Consider the following 22,468-nt stretch of genomic DNA (forward strand, 5'->3'; position numbering starts at 1 on the left):
ATGCAGGTAGGAGGACAAGGTCCAGAGGCCTCCTGAGTGCTGAGAGTATTTTGTGAAAGAAATAGAGCATTTCACAAGACATACTAGAAAAGCCTAGTGAATCATAAATGGCATGAACAATCCGGAGGATGCATCACTTATTTTACATACAACAGAGTAGAAAGGATGACTTGGGTTGAAGATAGAGTCCTACGTGGTGGTGAACAGATGCTTCTAGGTGGTACAACTAAACTGCTTAGTAAGTAAAAGCTGGGCTATAGTATACCCATGAGGGTAACTGCTCTGCCCTCTTCCCAATGCACAGATGGTCCTCTGAAGCAGAAGGAATGCTGTGAGTGCAAGTAAATTTAGACTGGCTTTGTAATAATTATATAATTGAATGTTAATGACAGAGATGATGAAATAGATGAACTCAAGGACTCCTCATTCTTGAGCGTTTTCTGCAACCTTGTAATATGTCATCAAGAGACAATATCTGATTAATTACTAAGAATGGGACTGTATGATATCCTTGATATACAAAACATAGGACGGGTCAACAAAAGTAGGAGTAAACAAAAACCAGCTCATTGAGGAGGACAGTTTAGATAGCTTTGGATAAACAGTGTGAAAAAGAGGAATTAGATGAGTTGTCTACTAAGGGGTTAGTAACAAGCTTTGTAGAGGATGGTTCATATCCTAATAGGGTCATTAAGGTCTTTACAGGCTTATTCTTAGCAGAAATTATTGCAGAAAATGGTATAAGAAAGATACCTGAGAAGTGTAAGGCAATGAGATACTGACCAAGGTCAGAAGGTAGACCAAGGAAGAAGTTAAAACAGCTGACTCATGATTCATGCACAATCTTTACTGAAGGATATTCAACCCCTGGGTGAATTTTCCATTAAAATGCATTATCTGGAATGTTAGAAATATTAACAATACATTGTGATATAATTTTCAGCGTCCAGGTGTTCCATGTTCCTTATAGAAATATTTTATATTTTATTTGCATATTAATTTGTTTCAGCACCTTGATAATTTTACTATTATAGGACTTATAGTTTATTTCCAAAGTCCATATTTATAAACAGATTTTAGTGAATAAGAACAGTTTTCTTTCTTTATGATTCTTATAGCTTTCTTTTTATTGCCTTGCAGTACTGAGATCTCCTTTACAGTGTTAAACAGAAATGGTGACAGCAGGTATCTCTGTCCTGTTCCTGAACTTAAAGCAAATGCTTTCAATGCTTCATCAAAGTATGAGCTATAGGGCTTGTGTTTTTTTTTGTAGAAAATATATAACACGTTTGGACATTTCTTTTTAGCTCTGGTTTGCTAAAAATTTTAATACATTGATATATTGAATGAATATGGAATTTTATCAAACCATTTTTTCTGCATCTATTGAGATGATCTCAAAAGACTGTTCTGGTTGATGTTCTCATACTTAACCAACCTTGTATTCTTGGGATAAACTTTACTTTCCAATATATTGCTCAATTAGTTTTCTAATATTTTGATTAAGATTTTTGCATATATGTTCATGAATGACTAACCTGTAATTTTCTGTTCTACTGCTTTAGTAGAATTTTGGTATAAAGGTTATACTGCCCTCATATATGGGTGTTTGATTCTTGACAAAGATAAATAACACTGCAAAGCAGAGAGGAAAGAATGGCCTCTGTAATGAACAGGACTGGGACAAATAGGTCATTTAAACATATTACAAAAAAGCCTTAAACAAGAATGTTGCTACATGAAAATTGAGAATTTCAGTACATCAAAAGACACTACAAAGGAAAAGGCATGTAAGAGTGAGAAGACATTTGCATTACATAAAACCTATAAAAATATAAAGATAGCCTACAAATAAGTAAGAAGATCCAACTCAACAAAAATCTGAGGAAAGATATAAACAGATATTTCACAGAAAAGGAAACTAAAATATCCAACAATCACCCAAAACGGTATTTAGTGTCATTAACAATCATAGAAATGCAAATTTAAATTACAATGAGTGCTATAAGACCAACTGGAAAAAATAAACACCAAAAAACTCCAGTTATACATACCATGAATGAACACTAAAAACGTCAAGCAAAACAAGCTAGACAAAAGAATGTATATCGTTTCATTTAAAAATCAAAGTTGAGTAAACTAAACTATCTTAAATGGATGGTAATGTAAGTCGTTAAAGTATTAAGCAAACAAAGTCGTTAAAGTATTAAGCAAACAAAAGAAGTGGTTACCATCAAAATAAGGATGGTAGCTCCTCAATCAGGCAGAGGCAGCATCCTACTGTGAGAGGATAAATGGAGGTGGGTGGGATTCTAAAGCGTGCTAATGTTCTCCTTCTTGTTATTTATGCACATACGCATTTAAAACATTATTTACGTTTATGTACTTTTAATAAGTATGTTATATTTCACACACAAGTTAAAAAAAAGGATGCTTAGATTATACTTGGGTTTTTTCAAAGAAGTACTTAATAAAATTCTGATGAAACTGCTACAGTTGCTTACTATTTACTGAAATAGTTAAGGTTCTAACAGTTACAAACACTTCAGAGGCAAAAAAGTGAGCTTCGTAAAAGAGCAAAATGTTCCCACTGCCTAGAAATATCTTCAGAATGCTAATGCTGAAACAAGATGTGTTCTGTAAAAAGGCCATCTGCTCAGGCTGTTTATTGTCTGCTACAAGTCATAATCCTACTTGCATCAGTAATTACTTGTTCAAATATAAACATAACAGGAAAGATTAAGATTTCAGGCAATACACAAAAAAAAGACAAAGGCCATAATTCCTAGTAATTCTGTATTAAACAGCTCAACACAGATATCATTCACATAGACAACCTCTTTCTTGAGACTGCTCATCTTAATCACCATCTGATTTCCCATTCATGAAAAAAACCTACATATTTTACTTACTTTTCTCAAGTGGCTACTCACTAAACCTTTTTTTAGCATAAAAGCATGCCAAATAAATTCTATCTCTAGAATCACCTGCTCAAAAACAAGCATAGCTTTAATCTATAGAAATATGACACTGTAATAAAAAGGGTATTTTAAGTGAGTCTCTTTATAAATCCAATAAGCACCGAAATCATCTATTTTTCTGAGTAAAAATTTTGCTAGAAATAAGATGAGAAAGTACTGGTTGTTTTATCCTAAAAATAGCAATTTAACTTTTATTTCATGATACAGGAACATCAGCATGATTAATTATCTTGTACTGGGCATACAGAGATGAAAGACACAGTCCATACACTTAAGAACATGGTCTAAGGGAGGCAGAACAGTAAACAGCATAGGGCATCACAGGAGCTTATATAAAAAGCCTTTAAGTAAGTGAGGGACATTTGAGTTTACTCAGGAAAAGACAGAGAGCACTCACTATACATACATATATACACACACACACACAAACATACATATACACATATATATACACACACACAAATATATGAATAAGGAAGGGTCACCTCTGTGGGCACAAACTGCCTCTCTATGTATGTATGGAGGAAAATGGTAAATCTGAAGGACTATAAATGGTTCACTATGATTAGAGCAACAAGAAGCATATAGTGACAAAATTGAGAGGTAGGGTGATACTAAAGAGTCTAGATTTTACTTAAAGGCATTAAAGAGTCATTTCAAGACTTTTAGAATGGGAAACAAAGGATCAAATGTGTAAATATACTTCTGCCCAATGTGACTTAGATTAAAGACCTGGTCTAGGTCCAATAAGAATATGGTCTAGTAGGGAGATAGACATGCAAGCAGCATCATGGAAGTTCATGCAATGAATACCTATAATCAAGTAAGTGACATCTTAAAGTTTGTGACAAAAATATAAAGTTCATCTAGAAGAATTCATGAGTGCTAGGAAAGGGCAGGGAGGGAATATAAATATGTATAAGGTGTAATATTACTTTGCTTTCATTTCACTGTGGCATCCAAGCACAAATACTTCTCTTGTTCCCAAAGCACACTGAAAAGACAATAAAGCAATGCAAAATATAATAATAAATTGGTAAGTGGATCAAGATTTTAGAAGCAAAGACTCTGATATCTTAGTGGGAGAAAAAGGAGGATTAAATTATTTTGGTAAACCTTCTTTGGTAAAAGAAGGATCCAGTGCTTGGTGCACATGAGAGAAGATTAGAGTGGAGGTAGAAGCCATTCTTCACAATACAGACCCTTGGAGTTAAGAGGTATACAAGGTGGAAGTGACAGACACTGAAAAATCAATGGAAGAAAGGGAGGTCTCCCTCCACTCCCTTCACAGACAAAACACATACCAGTTACCTTTATTAAAAAATCCAGTCCTCCATTCATGAATGCAAACAAAAAAACAAAGACAAGGACTCTTAACAATTTGAGACAAAGGGTAGATGTAAGTACACCCCATGAAAAATAACTATTGCCAGGCAGATCATTTCAAATGCAGGCCCCAGACGTGGAGCCAAAATAAGGCTTGTATTCCTTGAATACAATCAACTGCCTCCCTCCCAAATGTATCATTTGTGTTTACAAGTGTGTAGCTGTGGAATTACTAACATTAAGAACATTTACTGTTTAAAATTAGCAATAACTCAGCTTCTAATACAATGAAAAGAATTGTCTGGATTCAAGCAGAGAAAATAGGCTTTCAAGTTTGATGTTGATTTACCTTTGACTGTTTAATGTCCTGAGTCTTGAAAAGTCACTAATTTATATATTCATTCATTAAATAAGTTTTAAATTGAATACCTACTATGTGCCGTGTTACCTTCCCAGGTGGTTGGGACACATCAATGAACAAAAAAGAGAAAAATCCCTGCCTAACCTTGAGGAGCTGAAATTCTGGAAAATTTACTTTTCTATGTATTACATCTCCTGACCCAAGTTTTAAAAGCCTTAGGCAAAATGCTGACAGTGATCTCTCACACTAGGATCACAGGTACTCTTTAGTTTCTTCTTTATCCTCGGTTGGAAACACAAAACACATCCTTTTCCCCTTTCTTTTTTAAAGGGGAGGAGAACTGAGTAGGGAAATCAGTCTGACTGCCCTGGGGACGCAAAGGGAGGCAGCTGCTGGGAGGCAAAGGCAAAGTTCATATAACCAAGCCAGTTACATGCAGCTATATGAATTCAGGTGAGAAATGTAAGAATGTGAATTAAGACATGTCAATGACAGATGAGGGATGGATTTGAGAAACATTAAGGATTCTCCATTAACAGGATTCTAAGAGGAATGTTGGTAAAAAAGAAGTAAAGGTCAAGTATGAATCCCAGGTTTCCTATTTTTACCTGTGAGAAAAGTGTCAACGTAGGTCTGTTCTCTCAGGTTTTACTTATCTCGGTAACCATGGCAATAATTCTTGACCAAACTAACAAAATTCCTGAACATTCAGTTAGTTAAAGGGTAATGATGCTACTCTATGTGCCCCAAGCCATGGACCAAGCTAAACCAGGATGACAGCATGTTTAAAGTAAACATGAATATTCCTGATGTGCACCTGGTGTCTGACATGCATTTATACCAGGAGAGTCACAGAGCAGGTGCCTATGCAACCAGCTCTCTTTGAGAACTCTAAAACTCAAGCAAACTTCCTTGGGTAGAGATATCAAACATATGTCTTTGAGGTTTGCAGCTAGAGAGAAAAGTACATCCTGTGTGACTCTTTCAAAGAAAGGATTACTTGGGAGCCTCTACATGACGTCTTCACTAATGAATATCTTTTTTTTGCTGTCCCTGAACTGCCTTTTGCTGTAGTAAATCTTAGCTGTGAATACAACTTTATACTGAGTTACAGTTTTCCCAGTGAAACACAGGACTAATGGGTAGTCCTGAGACCCTCAAAACAGGATCTCTGAGTGGACAGGAAATTAGGGGTTTGGTGGGGTGGCAGAAGAAATGAATTTAATTTCCTTGTATAGTGCCTTGTTCATCTTCATTACCTTCTTTAGAATTCTATGGTTTTTGTGCAGGAAGTATGCTTTGTTGTTGTTGTTGCTATTGTTTTTTACCATTTTAGCCTCATTGCCAGTTCAAAGTTCTCTTCAGCTTTAACTCACTCCTCTATGTTCTTTCTATTAAATTTACAAACAAAATATGAAGGAACATCCTTACTTCAAGAATTTATCCTGGTATATTTTGTGATCTTGTTCCAAATCTGATAGAGGGGTTACCACTATCTTTGAAATCATTATGTTAAGTTCATTCTTCTTCAAAGACCCTTACTAAGCACTGCCATGAAATCAGACATTTTGCTAGGCATTCTGAATAAAAAGATTAAGATATAGCTCCTGTCCTAGAATCGAGAGGACACTTAAATAAACATGACAACAGACCAAATATTCTCTAGGCTTTTCTTAATGTTTCATTTCTAACAGTATTCTAGATACAGGCAATATAAAAGATTCCATCTTTAATGTCATAAGGAGACTGCAAGTATTACATTATAGCTGTATGATGGATCAATCTTCTCAGAAAGCTCCTCTGCAATAACATGCAGAAGTCTGAATAATGAACTACTCCATGGCTGAGTCAATGAGAAGCCAAAGGCAACCAGAGCAACGATAAAAATATTACCAGAAGCTATCCCTGCTTCCTGAGGATGAACACAGTATACAATTGTCTGGCAATTCAATAGCTTTGCTATCCTTAGGTAAGTTTATGTTTCTAAAACAATCATTCTCTGCAGAGTTTGAAGTACAAAGTACGACAGCATGAATAAGAAACAATTTCTTATTCCTTCCATATTTCACTTTGAGTTCTATTTGCCCCTGCTAATATAACATCTTTGAAAAACCTATATTCTATGTTATTCATGTCTGCAACCTCAAAGCTACAAGCCTGACCTTCTTAAGCTCAAATATATATATATATTTATATGATATATATTACATATATAAGCCCTAATATATATGTCAGTTTACATTAAAACAATATTTACGCCATTCTAAGCTCATTTCTTTAGAAATATCAGATTGCTTTTTTAAATAAAAAAGTACTAATTATTTTATAATATTTTGAACATAATTCAAGGACTGTCAACTAAACATACTTAAAAGTAATGAAAAAATGCATTTAAAAAGTATCCCTCTTTTTGAATTTAAACTACTTTTTTTATAGATGTAAACTTAAGAGTTTTTTTTTTTTTTTTTTAATTTATTTATGATAGTCACAGAGAGAGAGAGAGAGAAAGAGGCAGAGACACAGGCAGAGGGAGAAGCAGGCTCCATGCACCGGGAGCCTGACGTGGGATTCGATCCCGGGTCTCCAGGATCGCGCCCTGGGCCAAAGGCAGGCGCCAAACCGCTGCGCCACCCAGGGATCCCAACTTAAGAGTTTTATAGAAATTCTACTGTGTACAGATTTTTGACAAAACAGCCTCAGAAGAGCTAAAGACAACTCAGTCTGCTAAGTGGAAGAGCTGTTTTCATTGACTGATGATAATTCTAGAAAGCTCCAATATACAATAATAGACAAGTATAAGAGAAGTTGAGAGAGGGAGTCAGAGTAGCTCAGTCAGTTGAGCATCTGACTCTTGGTTTCAGCTCAGGTCATGATCTCGGGGTCATGGGATTGAGGTCAGGCCCTATGCTCATCCTGCAGTCTGTCTGCGATTCTCTTGCCCTCTCCCGCTGCCCCTCACCCCCGTTGAATGTATGAGCTCTCTAAAAAAAAAAAGAAAGAATAAAAGAAAAAAAAGAAAGAATGGTATAAGAACTTCTTTTCTTAAGAAAAAAAAAGAAGTTGGGAGGAGATTTCAAGGGAAGAGAGCAAGCACAGAATAAGAGAGTATAGAGTATATATGGTATAAGAATATAGAATCTGAACAATTGAAAAAAATGCAGAAAAGAGAGTCGTCATATTTGGGGGGATTGCTACAATAAATGATTTTAGAAACATAACCAACAACAACAAAAATATTACCTGAGGCACTGGTGCCAAGCTAAACACACCACTAACTAATAATATTCCAATTACTGCTAAAATTTAGTAAGCAGTTACAAATCAGCTACTTTGCAAAGCACCATAAATGGATTCAATCCTTATAACAATCTTATGAGACAGATATCACCATCAACCTCATTTTATAAAGGAAGAAATCAGAGATTAAAGAAGTAATTTGCCCATTATTAAATGGCTAACTAATCAAAAAGCCAAAACCAGAAATCAAGTCGTATGATTCCAGATGCTGAGAGAAATATGCTATCCTGCCTCCTCAACTGGTAGAATGAGCCAGTAAATTGTGGGAATATTAACAGTAAACTGTTTTTCCTGCATATCCTTTTAGAGAGACATTCACAAATAGGAGAATAGAAGTTCTTTTACCCAGAAGTATAAATTTCAAATTTTCAAATGAAGACAAGGGAAAGATGCTTACAGACACTATGGAAACAACTATCTTTTTCACAACTATCTTTCACAACAAAGCTAAAAGGTTTGATTTTCAAACTCTATAGATTCTAAGTAAAGCAAACTACTGCATACAACTAACACATAACCTGTAGTAGTTAAATGGAGATACAGCATAGTAAATTAGCTGTGAGGATGAACTATGGAGTTAGATTGCCTAGGATCCAATCCTGGCTCCACTATAAGTAAGGAGACTCACTTTTTAATCTCCATGCCATAATTTCTTAATCTCTAGAAGAGTATTCATATACTGTAATTATATGAACCTCAAAGGAAATTCAGTAGAGTATTAAATTAACGTTAGCAGTTTGTATTATTAAAATGAAGTACCTAAAACTAAGTGCTAAGTCATTTTCAATAAATGCCCTTATGCAAAAGTTCCATATACTGCAACGCTAAATTTTATATACAATGAATGTGAATATAATCATTGTATTAAGATATTTCTAAAAAGTCACTAGGAATTCTATGTGAAATAAAATGAAACAAAACAATACAAAATGAAATGTGTATTATCACTATCCTTTTCCTTTTCTTCCATAAAGGAAATAAAATGAGAGTACATCTAGTCTCACTTTGTAGAAACTAAAAATTAAAATTAATATGTAAATGTAGGGCAGCCCCGGTGGCGCAGCGGTTGAGCGCTGCCTGCAGCCTGGGGTTTGATCCTGGGGACCCTGGATCGAGTCCCACGTCGGGCTCCCTGCATGGAGCCTGCTTCTCCTCCCTCTTGCCTGTGTCTCTGCCTCTCTCTCTCTCTCTCTGTGTCTCTCATGAGTAAATCAAATCTTTAAAAACAACAAAAAAAGAACACTGGTCCTCATATTTGTTTGGATGGCAATGCACAAGCAAGTGAGGGTGACTTTATGGACCCCCCCCAAATGATGATGATGTCCTTAATGGTATAAGAACTAGGAAAAACTTTACTAGATTACAGAGTTGCCCATATATATGCAACACATATGCATTTTCTCCAGTATGAAAAAAACTAACAACAAAGCCAGATCTATGAAAAATCTAAGCAAGACCAATATAATTTCTTCATTAATATTAATTTGGTACTTGTTAATAATAGTAGCTAACTTTTGAATACTTGTTATGTGCCAAGCAATATGCCAAAGAGATTTACATGTGTTACCTTTCTTACAATTTATCTTGCTCATAATCATATGAGGTATTCATTATTATTTTATTTTGACAGTGAAACAACAGGTTTCAAATAGGTTAGATATAATTTAATTGAAGCTCAAATAACTGGTAAATGGGAGTAAGGATTCAAACTAATCCTGACTCAAATCTTGTATTCTGAACCACAATACTACATTTCTACATTATGCAATAATATCTAAAAGTTTAAACATCTTACATAATTGTATTTAAATTTTATACTAATAAGAAAGAATTAATTTTAAGTAGCAATGGGAGGATTATTTAAGAACTGTTATTGGGGATTAAGGTATGTATCGTGATTATAGTTTATAATATTGTATTTACATACTTGAAAGTTGTTGAGAGAGTAAGTCTTAAATATTTTCAAAACAAAAAGAAATGGTAATTACGTGATGCAATGGAGGTGCAAAGGAGACTACCTTCTCAATACATCTGTTTTTTTATCACACCAGGTAGTGATAAAAAAAAAAAAAAAATTCTCTCTTGGGGAGAGAATGGCTGAGAAGCTCCTATTATTTACTCTGGAAATTACTTCTAAGTGTAAGGTGCTTTGGTCAGTACACAGTTAAAGAAATCTAGTTCTGTACACTATAGTTCAAATAAAGGCCTTCCTACTGTGACATAAGCCAAATGTAAAGTCAATCATTGATCGATTAACCTAACTTAACTCCTGAAAGAGAGGAGATATTTTTAGATACTAAAATTAAGTTTTAGGGGATAAACTAAATCTAGTCTGCTTTGTTTTTAGTCATTCTGGAATTTACTTATTTTATTTTGAAGGAGGCATAAAGGTTAGTGCCGTAAAAAAGAAAAAAATATAACCCTTAGTCTTTGGTCTGATTGCTATTTGCTAAAGGAAACATTACTGAAATAAATATTCAGTTTTGCTGAGTCCTCTAACAATATTACCTTATATGTCAATGGTTTCTAGTTTTGTATTATTATAATTAGCATTGGATAGGAAATCATATAAAAATAATTTTCATCATGACAACTGTGAAAAGATTGTTCATAGCTCAAACATGTCTAGCTCAATCTAACCTAAAATCTTATTATTCTGGAATGAATTTTTTAAAAGACAAATGTCTTGACTCTGTGTTAGATAGCTATTAAAGTTAAGAAGAAAAAAAAAAGTTAAGAAAAAAAAAGTTAAGAAATAGAATGTTGACCATTCTATTTAAAAATAACCTTAAATCAAGCCTTAAAATACATTTACCTTATGATATCCATTGCCTGGTAAAGTATTTCAGACTGATCAACTCCAAGAACCTTCTTTGCCCCAGCTTTAGCTGCAAACATAGAGAGAATTCCAGTTCCACAACCAACATCCAAAACTACCTGTTGTGATAAAAAAAAAAACAAAACACAGATGTTATTGAGAAGGTCTAGTATTTTAAGTCCTATTCATATATTATGAAACTACTGACAAGGAATAGACTACAAAATTTTAATATTTTATGGATCAACTTTGGTAGTAATTTCTATTCAAAGAAACAAACTGAAGATATCATTACAATGAGTTGTTTTAAATTCTTTTTTTTTTTTTTTTTGGACATATGCTCTATCTATCCCCAACATGGGCTTGTTGAACTCATGATCCCCAAGATCAAGAGTCTCCTGCTCGACTGTTCTCCTTCTCTACAGCCAGGCACCAAGTTGTTTTACATTCTCAATAGTATATTTGACCATATTCTACTATAATCAGATGCAACAATGTAAATGAAGAGATATTTTACATGAAATAAGCAATTTCTATGGACTTAATAGGGAAATATTGTTTTTAATTTTCCTATTGTATGTATGCTCTAGTTTAGGCTTAGTAATTCTAAATTTTGGCAGAAATAAACTTTCTGAAGTTTGAAAGGCAGGAATTTTGAAAGGCAGGAATTAACTTAAGCAGTATAGCCTGATCCAATACAACTAAAAAGTGCTTATAAAGGAGTTCTAGAGGTAGGATATTACCAAATTCCCTCCATTTCCAAAATAAAATATTCAATTCATTTAAACCATACCAGCATAAAAACAACAAATTGGCTTCTAGAATTTAGGAACTTCAAAATATAAGTTTAAAAAATCATACTCAAAAAAAAAATCATACTCATTACCATTGGTGAAGTAACAAGAATCAAAGTTTAACATGATACTGGGGACAGGTAAAAAACAATTATTTCTAAATCAAGAACTGCATGCTACCTCTAGGATTCAGTATAGTGAAACCTGCTCTATTCACAGTGAAAAACAAAAACAAATTGCTCAGGACACACATTAAGCCAATAAATACTCAGAGGTACACTATTCTGTGAAATTACTGAAAACTGTAGTGCCTTAAGTATTTCATTATTGATGGTCTAAAATCCTATGTACTTATTCCAAAATATGAAATGATTTTATTATTCTCCTGTAAATAGTCACAGAGTTAAGTGCAGGCATTGATCACAGTGATGGGAGATGGCAACAACAAGGCCAAGTCTCTGGCTTAACGAAGCTTACCATCTTGTGGAGAAGATAGCCAGTGAATAAAACAAATATAAAATAATGTCAGGTAGGTGTGCTTTAAGGAAAAATCAAGCACCAGAGTAGAGGTTAGAGCAGGGAAGAGGGGATACAGCTTTTTAGAATTTTAAGTAGGTCTGTGAATATATGTTTCTGACACATGTGAGCACATAACTGCAGGAAGTAAAGGAGCATGCTATACAGAGATCTGGACAAGTGTCTTCTGGCCACAAAGAATATTAAAGGAAAGGCACAAAATTCCAGGCAAAGCAAGACCAATGTGGCTAAGCTGGGTGAGAAAAAGTTGCTTGGATGGGAGGTCAGGGGTTAAGCAGGGGCCATATCACACAGAACTTTTGGATTTTATTCTGAGTAATCAGAAGTTACCATAAGAAAAACAGAACTAAAATTAAGAATTTATTAAACTGTCCAAGAATTATTTTATTCTTCAATTAGGTAATATAGTCACATAGCTTAAACAGCAAGAACTGCATTTCTTATTTCTCCTTCAAGAGACTTTTGCAAATATAATGCAATACATTTTTTTCCTTGCCCTGTTTACACAAATGGAAGCATACCCACTGTACTCCCTACACATTGCTTCCTGTACTTAATAATGTAATGCAGAGCTCTTTCCATCAGTTTACAGAACTTCTTTCTCTCATATAGTTGGTCAAGGATTCCACATAATGGCTATACCATCATGTATGGATCCAGTTCTCTATTGATAGACATTTAGATAGTTTCTGAAATTTTACCATGATAATCAAAGCTATAAATAACCTTATACCCAACCCCATTCACACATGAATAAATCTAGAGAATATATTCCTAAAAGTGAAAACACTGTGTCAGAGAGAATATACATATTTGTAATCATGCTGGCTTTAACAAAATAAATTATCTTCCGTAGTACAATCCAACCAGCAATATTTAAGTGCTGATGTCCTTACAGGTGAGACTACAAGTGAGACTAGCGTGTGGAACATACAGTCACACTTTTGGCTTTTTGCCAATCTTGCAAGTACAAAATAATGATATATTGGGTTTTTTTTTTAAGATTTATTTATTTATTCATGATAGACATAGAGAGAGAGAGAGAGAGAGAAGCAGAGACACAGGCAGAGGGAGAAGCAGGCTCCATGCCGGGAGCCCAACGTGGGACTTGATCCTGGGACTCTAGGATGGAGCCCTGGGGCTAAAGGCAGGCGCCAAACTGCTGAGCCACCCAGGGATCCCCGATATATTGGTTTAATTAATACATGCCTTTCCATTATCATGAGGTTTCATATCATTCCTTATGCTGTAGAGCCACCTGTAGTTCTTTTATCAATTGTCTACTTAGACTCTAATTTTCCAGTTGTTAGTCTTTTTCTTATCAAATTTCTAATCAAAATTCTCTTATCAAACAACAGTTCTTCATAAGTTAAGGAGATTAGACCTCTATTACTTGGAATGTTTCATCATAGTTTTGTCTTGATTCTGCTTACAGTTATTTTTGTTATGCAGAAATTCTTTACTTCAGTAAAACTCATCAATCATGTCTTCTATGGTTTCCTTCTTGGTTCTGACCATAATTCTCTCCCCATCTTCTTCCCTCTTTCATCCTTATACAATTCCTCTCAGTATATTTGTGGTTTCATTTATATATGTATATATACATATATATACATATATATATTATCATAGTATACACTAAGAGGTATGCTTTTAACTTTACTTCTGTTCAGATAGCCAACCAATTATTCCAACACACTATTATATAGTCTGTATTTCTCCTGCTAATTTGATATGTGATTGTTATGATATGAATATTTGTGTTCCTTTAAAACTAATATGTTGAAATCCTAACCAAAGGTGATGGTATTAGAAATGAGGGTCTTTGGGAGGTAACTGGTCCATAAGGGCAAAGCCTTCATGAATGAAATTAGGACGCTTATAAAAGAGGCCCCAGACAGATCCCTCTCTGGAGGAAGAAGGGATGTCCATGAACCACAAAGCAGGCCTTCACCAGAACTAGCCACTGCCATGATCTTGGACTTCCCAGACTCTATATAACTGCAAGAAATAGATTTCTGTTATTTCATGGTATTTTTGTTATAGCAACCCAAAAAGACTAAGACAGGGACCTTGAGCATTAAGTAAAATGTCTGTGTATATTCTGGTCTATTTTGGATTTTTATTTTGCTTTGTTGATTTATATAATCATGTGCCAGTAACTATTCTAATTACAGAGGCCTTATAAAACATTTTAGTATCTAAAAAGGTGGTCCACCCTCACTGTAAAGTTGTTTTTCACAATGTTTCTGGAAAATTTTGTATATTTGTTTTTTTTTATTAGAACAAGAGAATAAACGTGTCTAGGTTTTTAAAAAAAAAAAGTGTGAGTAGCTTTATGGGGATTGAGCTAAAATTATAAGTTAATTTAGGGAAAATGGACAATTTTGAGTTTTCCTATTCAAAAACACTGTCTTTCCATTCGTTTAAATTATCTATCATGTTCTTCAGATTTAAAAAGAATTTTTCACATTAGTCCTGCACCTTATTTAAGTTTGTTCATATATGTTTTATCTTGTTTTGTTTACTATTATAAGTACAGTCCTTCATTCCATTATATCTTGAAAATACAATTTACAGGAACTACTACAGAAGAGAGAAAATCTAAACAGCCAATTTGAAGAAATAAAGTTTTCAAAAGGCTACTATTCTGTATCTCCTATCCTGTGCATCTCCAAGAAGGGTAAGGCTCATATGCTTTCATAGGGAAAATCTGGTTCTGCACATGTGCCCCATCCGAGTGAGTCAGTAGATTTTAACATAACTACTTTTACATACAAAAAACTTAAAGATTTTAAGATGGAAACTACACATCATTCCAAACAAAACTGAAACTTTTTTAAGTTACAAACAAAATGTATTAACCATAACAGCAAGAAAATACTATAATAAATAGTATATATGCTTAGAGTACATGAGTTTGAAATGTTATGTGGCATCAAAGAAAAATGGAAAAATATGTAACACAATTGTAAGTGATTAAGTTCCAAGAAACTTTCACTGAAATAACTGCAGAATTTAAAAATAAAAGGTCAGTGTGGAATTTAGAAGTTTAGTATTTACTATCATATCATAGTATGATACTATAGTATTTGGCAATGGTGACTGGTTAAATCAACAAGCACACACTGTTTACGTAAAGACAGCCTGGTGGTACTAACACCATCCATGGTAAATAACCCTTTTTGACCCAGGAAGTCCACTGCTAGGAATTTATCTTATCATTGTACTCCCACATGTATTTTTTTTAAATTTAAATATTTTGTATTTTTATATGCAGTTTCTAGTATTAAAAGTTAAAGCTTATGGATATTCTTACATTGGGACATATGAGCCATTGAAAGAATGGTAATAAGGAATCATCTCTAAGAAAGGTTGCTGAGTGGGGATGCCTGGGTGGCTCAAGGGTTTAGCATCTGCCTCCAGCTCAGGGCATGATCCCACAGTCTGGGGATCGAATCCCACATCAGATTCCCTGAGAGGAGCCTGCTTCTCCCTCGGCCTGTGTCTCTGCCTCTGTCTCTCTATGTCTCTCATGAATAAATAAATGAAATCTTAAAAAAAAAAACAAAAAAAGGTTGCTGAGTGAAGAAAGCTAAAGTACAGAAGGATATATGTCATAGATTCCAATTAAGGTATGTGTTCTTTTATGACACTACATATACATACACATATAAACATAATTTATATATATATTCATATATAATATATATATATATACATATATATATATAAATCTTAATCCTGCAAATGAGGAAAGTGAGAGAATTTAAGAGAGGGAAGGTTAACAGGTCTAGGATCATACGGCTGGTAATCTGTAAAGCTAGCATGCAAATGTAAGTCAATCTGCTTCTAAAGCATATATTAAAAAATATTTTAAATCACACATTATTTATTCTACCTAGCTCAAAATGAGGTAATAAACTAAAACTTGATAGAATCAAAGGAAGGTAAAAATAATGATAAAAAAACATTATTTTATAAAATGGTGCAGGAATTTGATACCTTTTTCTAAAAAAAAAAAAGAAAAAGAAAAAAAAGAGGAAACATGAATCAATTTAATTTTAGATAATAATCAAAAGCACAGTGAAGGCACCTAACTGTGAATTTCTTCAATGGACTACAAATAGAAATTAATTATGAGGAGTGATAATACGATTAAATGCCACCCAAAGTTAAATTAAATCTGAGAAACCATATGGCCTCCACAGGAGGTTTGTGAATTCACACAATATTAAGATAAGAATAAAGGAAAAGAAGGCAAGAAGGCAAGAATGGAGGGAGAAGAGATGGAAGAAAGAAGCACATTTTTAATAATTAGCATCTTTCTGAAAAAGAAATCTCTACTATGAGCTACATAGCATGATATAGAAGCTAGTGTTATATGAAGTTTGTCTACCTAATGGAGATAAAAGCAAAAAAGAACAATGGTAATAAGACTTAGGAAAACAAGTTATTTCATACACTTTTAAAAATAATTAGATTTAAATAATTTTATGAACATATTCTATCACAGCACACAAAAAGCATATGGCCCACATTTGAAAAATAATGTGAATTAAAATATAACTAATGGATCTCACTCTAATTATTCATTCTATTTTAAAATAATGGTGTTTCAAAAAAAAAAATTAAAATAAATAAATAAATAAAATAATGGTGTTTCAAGTGCAGTGGCACAGGGTTAAGAACAGTAACCTAGGAGTATAAACCCTCGGGTTTGGTTTTGTTTTAGTTGCCTGTTTTAGGGCAAGTCAATTAATCTACTGGTCTCAAATATCTACATGTGCAAAAGTAAATAAATACTTGAGCTGCCTTGTTACAGGTATATTATATACAGTGACAACGACACGTGTTTGAAAGCAATTTGATATAACTTATCAAATGCTATTTAAATATATGGTAGTGGTGGCTACCCTGGTGCCACCACTGGTGGCTCAGCGGTTTAGTGCCACCTGCAGCCCAGGGCGTGATCCTGGAGACCCTGGATCGAGTCCCACATCAGGCTCTCTGTATGATGCCTGCTTCTCCCTCTACCTGTATCTCTGCCTCTCTCTTTCTCTCTCTATGAATAAATAAATAAAATCTTAAAAAAAAAAAAGATATATATATATATATATATAGGGTAGTATATTTTCTAAATCTGTACCCATAGTATATTAAGTATTCCAAATCATTTAAAAATATGAAAGCTCTAAATTATTTAATATTGTTAATTACAGAAATTAAACCCGGAAAGTGTTTTAAGGAATTAAAAAGATAGGTATAATATTGTACATTGCAGTATATTTTTGAGAAGCCATAAATGCCAAGCAAAACTAATTACGTACTGATTAATGAAAGCATTTTAGAGAAAGTGCTAAGGAAAAATACTCCCAAATTATTAATAAGTTGTTTTCTGAGTTTGGCATATTTAATATCTTCAGTAAGTGCAGTAAGTAAAACACAACTAACTGAAATTTTATATATTTCCCATGGGAATGTATTTTGTCTGAAAATGTACATATATATATACGTATATATATAATATTTCTATAACACTGTTACAAATAAAAACCTTAAAACAGAAAGTAACTGTGTATGTCTAGGAATCCACTAAGATGCATTCCATATACATAAAAATATTTAGAATTACTTAATTCCTCAATATTTAATCTTCTAATGACAAATACTTGTGCCATTTCAGTGTATTTTTACATAAGACAAATCTATTCAATAGCATACTGAAAAGAACTTTTAACTTACTTTCACTTAACAAATCCTTATGGCAGTCATATCAAAAAGTATTAAGAAAAGATGGCTCAAAGAGAGGCTTTGCAATTTTAAAAAACTCGTAAAATTTTCAAAACAGAAGGGGTTGAAATAATTTCATATTACAGATGAGGCCCAAAGAGATCCATCCACTTGCCTAAAATTATATATCTGGTTCCTGAGAAGCCAGGCAGGACTAATGATGCCCAGACCAGTACATGCTTAATTTCTCCACAACATATTACTGAAAAAATCAAATAAAAATCTGAGCACAGTCTAACTAGAAGTATAAAGCAAAATTTTTAATAGTAACATATTTGCTTCACTGGGAACAAAGCAGTTTTTTAGACTTTAATAAATTGTTCCAGCACTTGGTAAATCTAAAAACCAACTATAAAAAAATTCTTAGTCTCTGCTGTAAATATAAAAAGCATACAAAAAACCTAAGTACAAAGAACCGATAAAAACTAAGATTTTTAAAAATAAAATCACCTATTTGTCTATAGGGGGATCAGTAAATACAAAAAAACACATACCATCATAAACCTTTCATGTTAGGTAATGCTCTAGCCAAGATATCAGAGTACCATATAAATCTCAACTGTCGAACTCAGCTAAGTCACATTTTAGTGAAACACAGCTCTTGGGAAACAGATATGGAAAATGAAAAACCAATCTATATTATATTCCAAATAATACACAAATCAGGAAAAGAAATTTTTTTAAATATAAAGGTTGTTATTCATTGCTACAATACCATGTAAAGCTTATGAAATAACCTCAGAGAATAAAATGAAGGTGAAAGGGGAATTTTAAAAACCTGGTATGGGGATCCCTGGGTGGCGCAGCGGTTTGGCGCCTGCCTTTGGCCCAGGGCGCGATCCTGGAGACCCGGGATCGAATCCCATGTCGGGCTCCCGGTGCATGGAGCCTGCTTCTCCCTCCGCCTTTATCTCTGCCTTGTCTCTGCCTCTCTCTCTCTATATGACTATCATAAATAAATATTAAAAAAAAATTAAAAAAAAAAAAAAATAAAAAAATAAAAACCTGGTATGTTGTCAACATATATGTTCTTGAAGTGGAAAGGGTGAGGAAAAATTCCCAAACAAAGGTACGTGGCAGAGGTGATAATATTTTTGACTAAATTAGTGGACTAATTTCCAATAAGAAAGGAAAAACAGAAAATCTGAATTTCTAAGTAAACATGCCAATGTAGAAAGGGAAGGAAGAAGTGAAGAAGGAAAAATGAAAACAATTCACAAGGGAGGAAAGACAAATGACACATATTACGAACACACACACATACAGAGTATGAAATTTCACATTTGAAATAACCTGAAACGGTACTAACTATAAAATATAAAGTGTCTCAAAATAGGTAAATGAGATCTTAAAAGGAAGCATATAAAATAAGTTCTACCTTACAATATTTGACCCTACTTATTAATAATAACTTCTTAAAATTATTTATTTTTAGCTCATTAATACAAACTAGAGTAATCATTAAAACTATGCCTTGGTATGGGGCTTATCTGATACATCTGAAATTCATAGGAATCACAGTAAACAAAAAATATGATTTAAGCAAATAATCTGAATAAGCAAAGTTTAACTAAACCATGTCACTGTAATTTATGAATTTCAATTTAAAAAATCTGTACACCGAGTGACAGCACCAATCAGCATTTCTGTTATCAGGATTCTGCACTACAGAGAAGCATCATAAAAGTCTTCCATGAAATAAAGCCAGAGTAAACTAAATCAACTGCTATCACAATGATACCCAAGAGAGGACTTCTACTGTCCAAGATCCATATGAAATGAACAATTCTGTAGCCTATGCTACTCACCTTGTCTTTGAAGATATGTGGATTTTGGTATATAAAATCTCGGTAACTTTCTGTTCGCACTTTGTCCTAGAGTAGAGAAAGAAAAACACTGTTTACATGGTAGACTGAAAATATAAAAATTTCTAGGAAGATATTTGTTATTTTATCGCATATTGCTAGTTTCCATTGCTACTGTTTTCATGAAAAGCCAAGCTTAATTTTTTTTTTTCTAAAAGAAAACAATAAAAAATGGAAATGCCACAAACACACAAAGATAATCACTGAAAGTCAGATAAGGTATAAGTTCTTAAAGATGTACATATTTTTGTCTTGATGTTTTTGTCTTGACGTGTTATCACTTTAAGACTTCAACTGGTAATTAAAGCTAACAGAAGCTGAACATGATGTTTTGTTCCTTCAAATAGGGCCTGGGATCAGGAGCCTGACTCCCTGTAGTGGAGGGAATCTATGTTAAATGTTAAAATATTATATTAAAATATGGGAGAAAAATAACCAAAACAGATGTTTACAATTGCATATAAAAAAATGAAACCAAAGGGAATATGGCTTTTCTAAGAATGACACTTATCAGCGCCCATTTGATTTATAATCCTGTTTCGTTTCTAGAAATGTCTGTAGTAGGAAATGATGCTTAAAACCCTGTAACCCAAAGGTAAATCATTTGAGCCATGCAGCTCACATTGATGAGACTTCTACACTCTGGAGTCTCACACGACCTGTGACTAAGATAGGCACCGAATGAGAACATTTATTTCATGAATAGGGCCGATTCCCTTTTAAATTATTTCAGTTGAGATAGACAGCAAATTAAGCAGTAAGGGTCTCTGCTGCCAAGTAAATAAAATGAGTACAATAAAAATAGATTAGGAATTCCAGTTTTGGGTTTCACACTAGGTAAAAAGAAATGTTACAGCAAATGCTACAATATAAAAATTTATGGAATCCATACCTTTCAAAAAAAATTTTTAGGCCAGTATTGGGATTTCGAAAAAAAAAAAAAAATAAAGGTCTTAAATTAAAAGCCAAGTTGTTTGACTTAGTTACAGGATATAAGAATGGAGAATTACCGAATTCCATGTTTTTTGATGGAATTATTTTAAACTGGTTTACGAAAAACTTTTTAAATATTTTATTTATTTATGAGAGACACAGAGAGAAAGGCAGAGACATAGGCAGAGGAAGTAGCAGGCTTCCTGCAGGGGAGCCCAATGTGGGACTTGATCCCAGTTCCCCAGGATCATGACCTGAGCCAAAGGCAGACACTCGACCACTGAGCCACCCAGGTGCCCCTAAAAACAGTATTTTAAATCAGGTTTATTAAACCTTTCCCTGCAATTACTTTAAGAATTAGTGGAAGAATCTAATGTTTAAATAGATTTACTAATATTAACTTACCAATCTTAAAAGTCTTTTAAAAAATACCATTCCATACATTTGTCATTTTTACACTCTTCTTATACTACAACCAGTGATTTTTGCTGGCTGAACATCAGTCTAGGAGGCAGGCACTCAGAAAGCTCTCGCCAATCACACTGCCTCACCACTGCTCCAACTTGATAGGAGCACCCAACTCCAGTCCTAACTAAATTCATGCACCACTGCTCCTCCCTTAACTACAGTCCTTCATCCAAGCTCTTTCTACAGATCCATCTGCTTTCATTCACACGCTCACTCTGATGCAATAAAATCCCAAGTGTACCAGAGTGCCTTGGACACAGCAGAGGTTCAATTTAATAACTGAAATTTTGAAAATGCAAGCAAATGAAAGACTAGCACTCATAACTACTTCTAAAAATGTATTCTAAAACTCTAATGTTTCAATACAAATTAAAATAAACAAAAATTTTAAAAATTATTTTTTTCATCACCCTATTTAAGAAACACAAAAGAGGAATAAAATTAAAGCTCCAATACTAAGAAGCAAAATAATTGTTTAAGACTAGTAAAGTGTCATGGAATTATTCCTACAAATATAAAAAAATTAAGAATGAAACTATAGAAAAGTATATACCATAAATTTTACATATATAAATAATAGTATGTTCTAAATGTGTAGGCTTATGTAGGTGGAAGGAATGTAGGCGTCAGCTGGAGATACAATGAGAAGAATGCAGTAAAGAAAAATTATCTAATAGTACCATGATCTGTGATAAATGTTCACCAGGATGAACAATATTTTTCTTGGAAAAAAAAAAAGAGAATGATGTGTCTCAGATTTACAACATTAGTCAACAATGACTGTTCCTCAGAAAGATAAGGTGGGCAAAGGATTTTGAAAGTTCATGTAATCCATCCTTCCATCAACTGTATCGCTGAAATTCAAAACTGAGATCTTCATCTAAACTCTAGAACGTGAGATCACAAAATACTTTTATTTATAATTATGATCACAACATATGCCACAATAGTGTCATTGAAATATGAGACTAAGCAACCAAAATTCCAAATAACTCTTCCTATAAAAGCAAGGCCATCCTAAGCGTTAAAGTAAATCCTATACACAGTTTCTCAATTTTAAATTATTTATAAAGATCAAGTGAGATTTTAGTAGTAGCACAACCTTAAACAGATTATGTGAGCTAACAATTGTTTTGATAAGAAACAAAACAAATTACTGCTTGATATACAGAACATTTTCTACTCATCCACATTTTATAATTTAGCAAAACATAAAATTGATAAATAGTTCTTTTTGCATGGAATAGGTCCTTATTTCCTCTAAAAACTTAATCAAGTCATCCCCAATGAGAGGT

General features: G+C 33.5%; 1 protein-coding gene across 3 annotated transcripts in view; it reads right to left on the reverse strand.

Annotated features, from left to right (window-relative positions):
• The window catches only part of PRMT3 (protein arginine methyltransferase 3), a 122,600-nt gene that overhangs the window by 85,264 nt on the left and 14,868 nt on the right, over positions 1–22,468 (reverse strand). For all 3 annotated transcript variants that reach the window (XM_072725398.1, XM_072725397.1, XM_072725395.1), the window contains 2 exons: positions 19,716–19,781; positions 10,781–10,902 (listed from right to left, as the gene is read on the reverse strand). In XM_072725398.1, coding sequence (XP_072581499.1) covers positions 10,781–10,902; positions 19,716–19,781 — 188 coding nt within the window. The remainder of the gene's footprint in view (positions 1–10,780; positions 10,903–19,715; positions 19,782–22,468) is intronic.

Source organism: Vulpes vulpes, chromosome 11 (assembly GCF_048418805.1).
Source record: "Vulpes vulpes isolate BD-2025 chromosome 11, VulVul3, whole genome shotgun sequence".
In the NCBI taxonomy this organism is placed as follows: Eukaryota; Metazoa; Chordata; class Mammalia; order Carnivora; family Canidae; genus Vulpes; species Vulpes vulpes.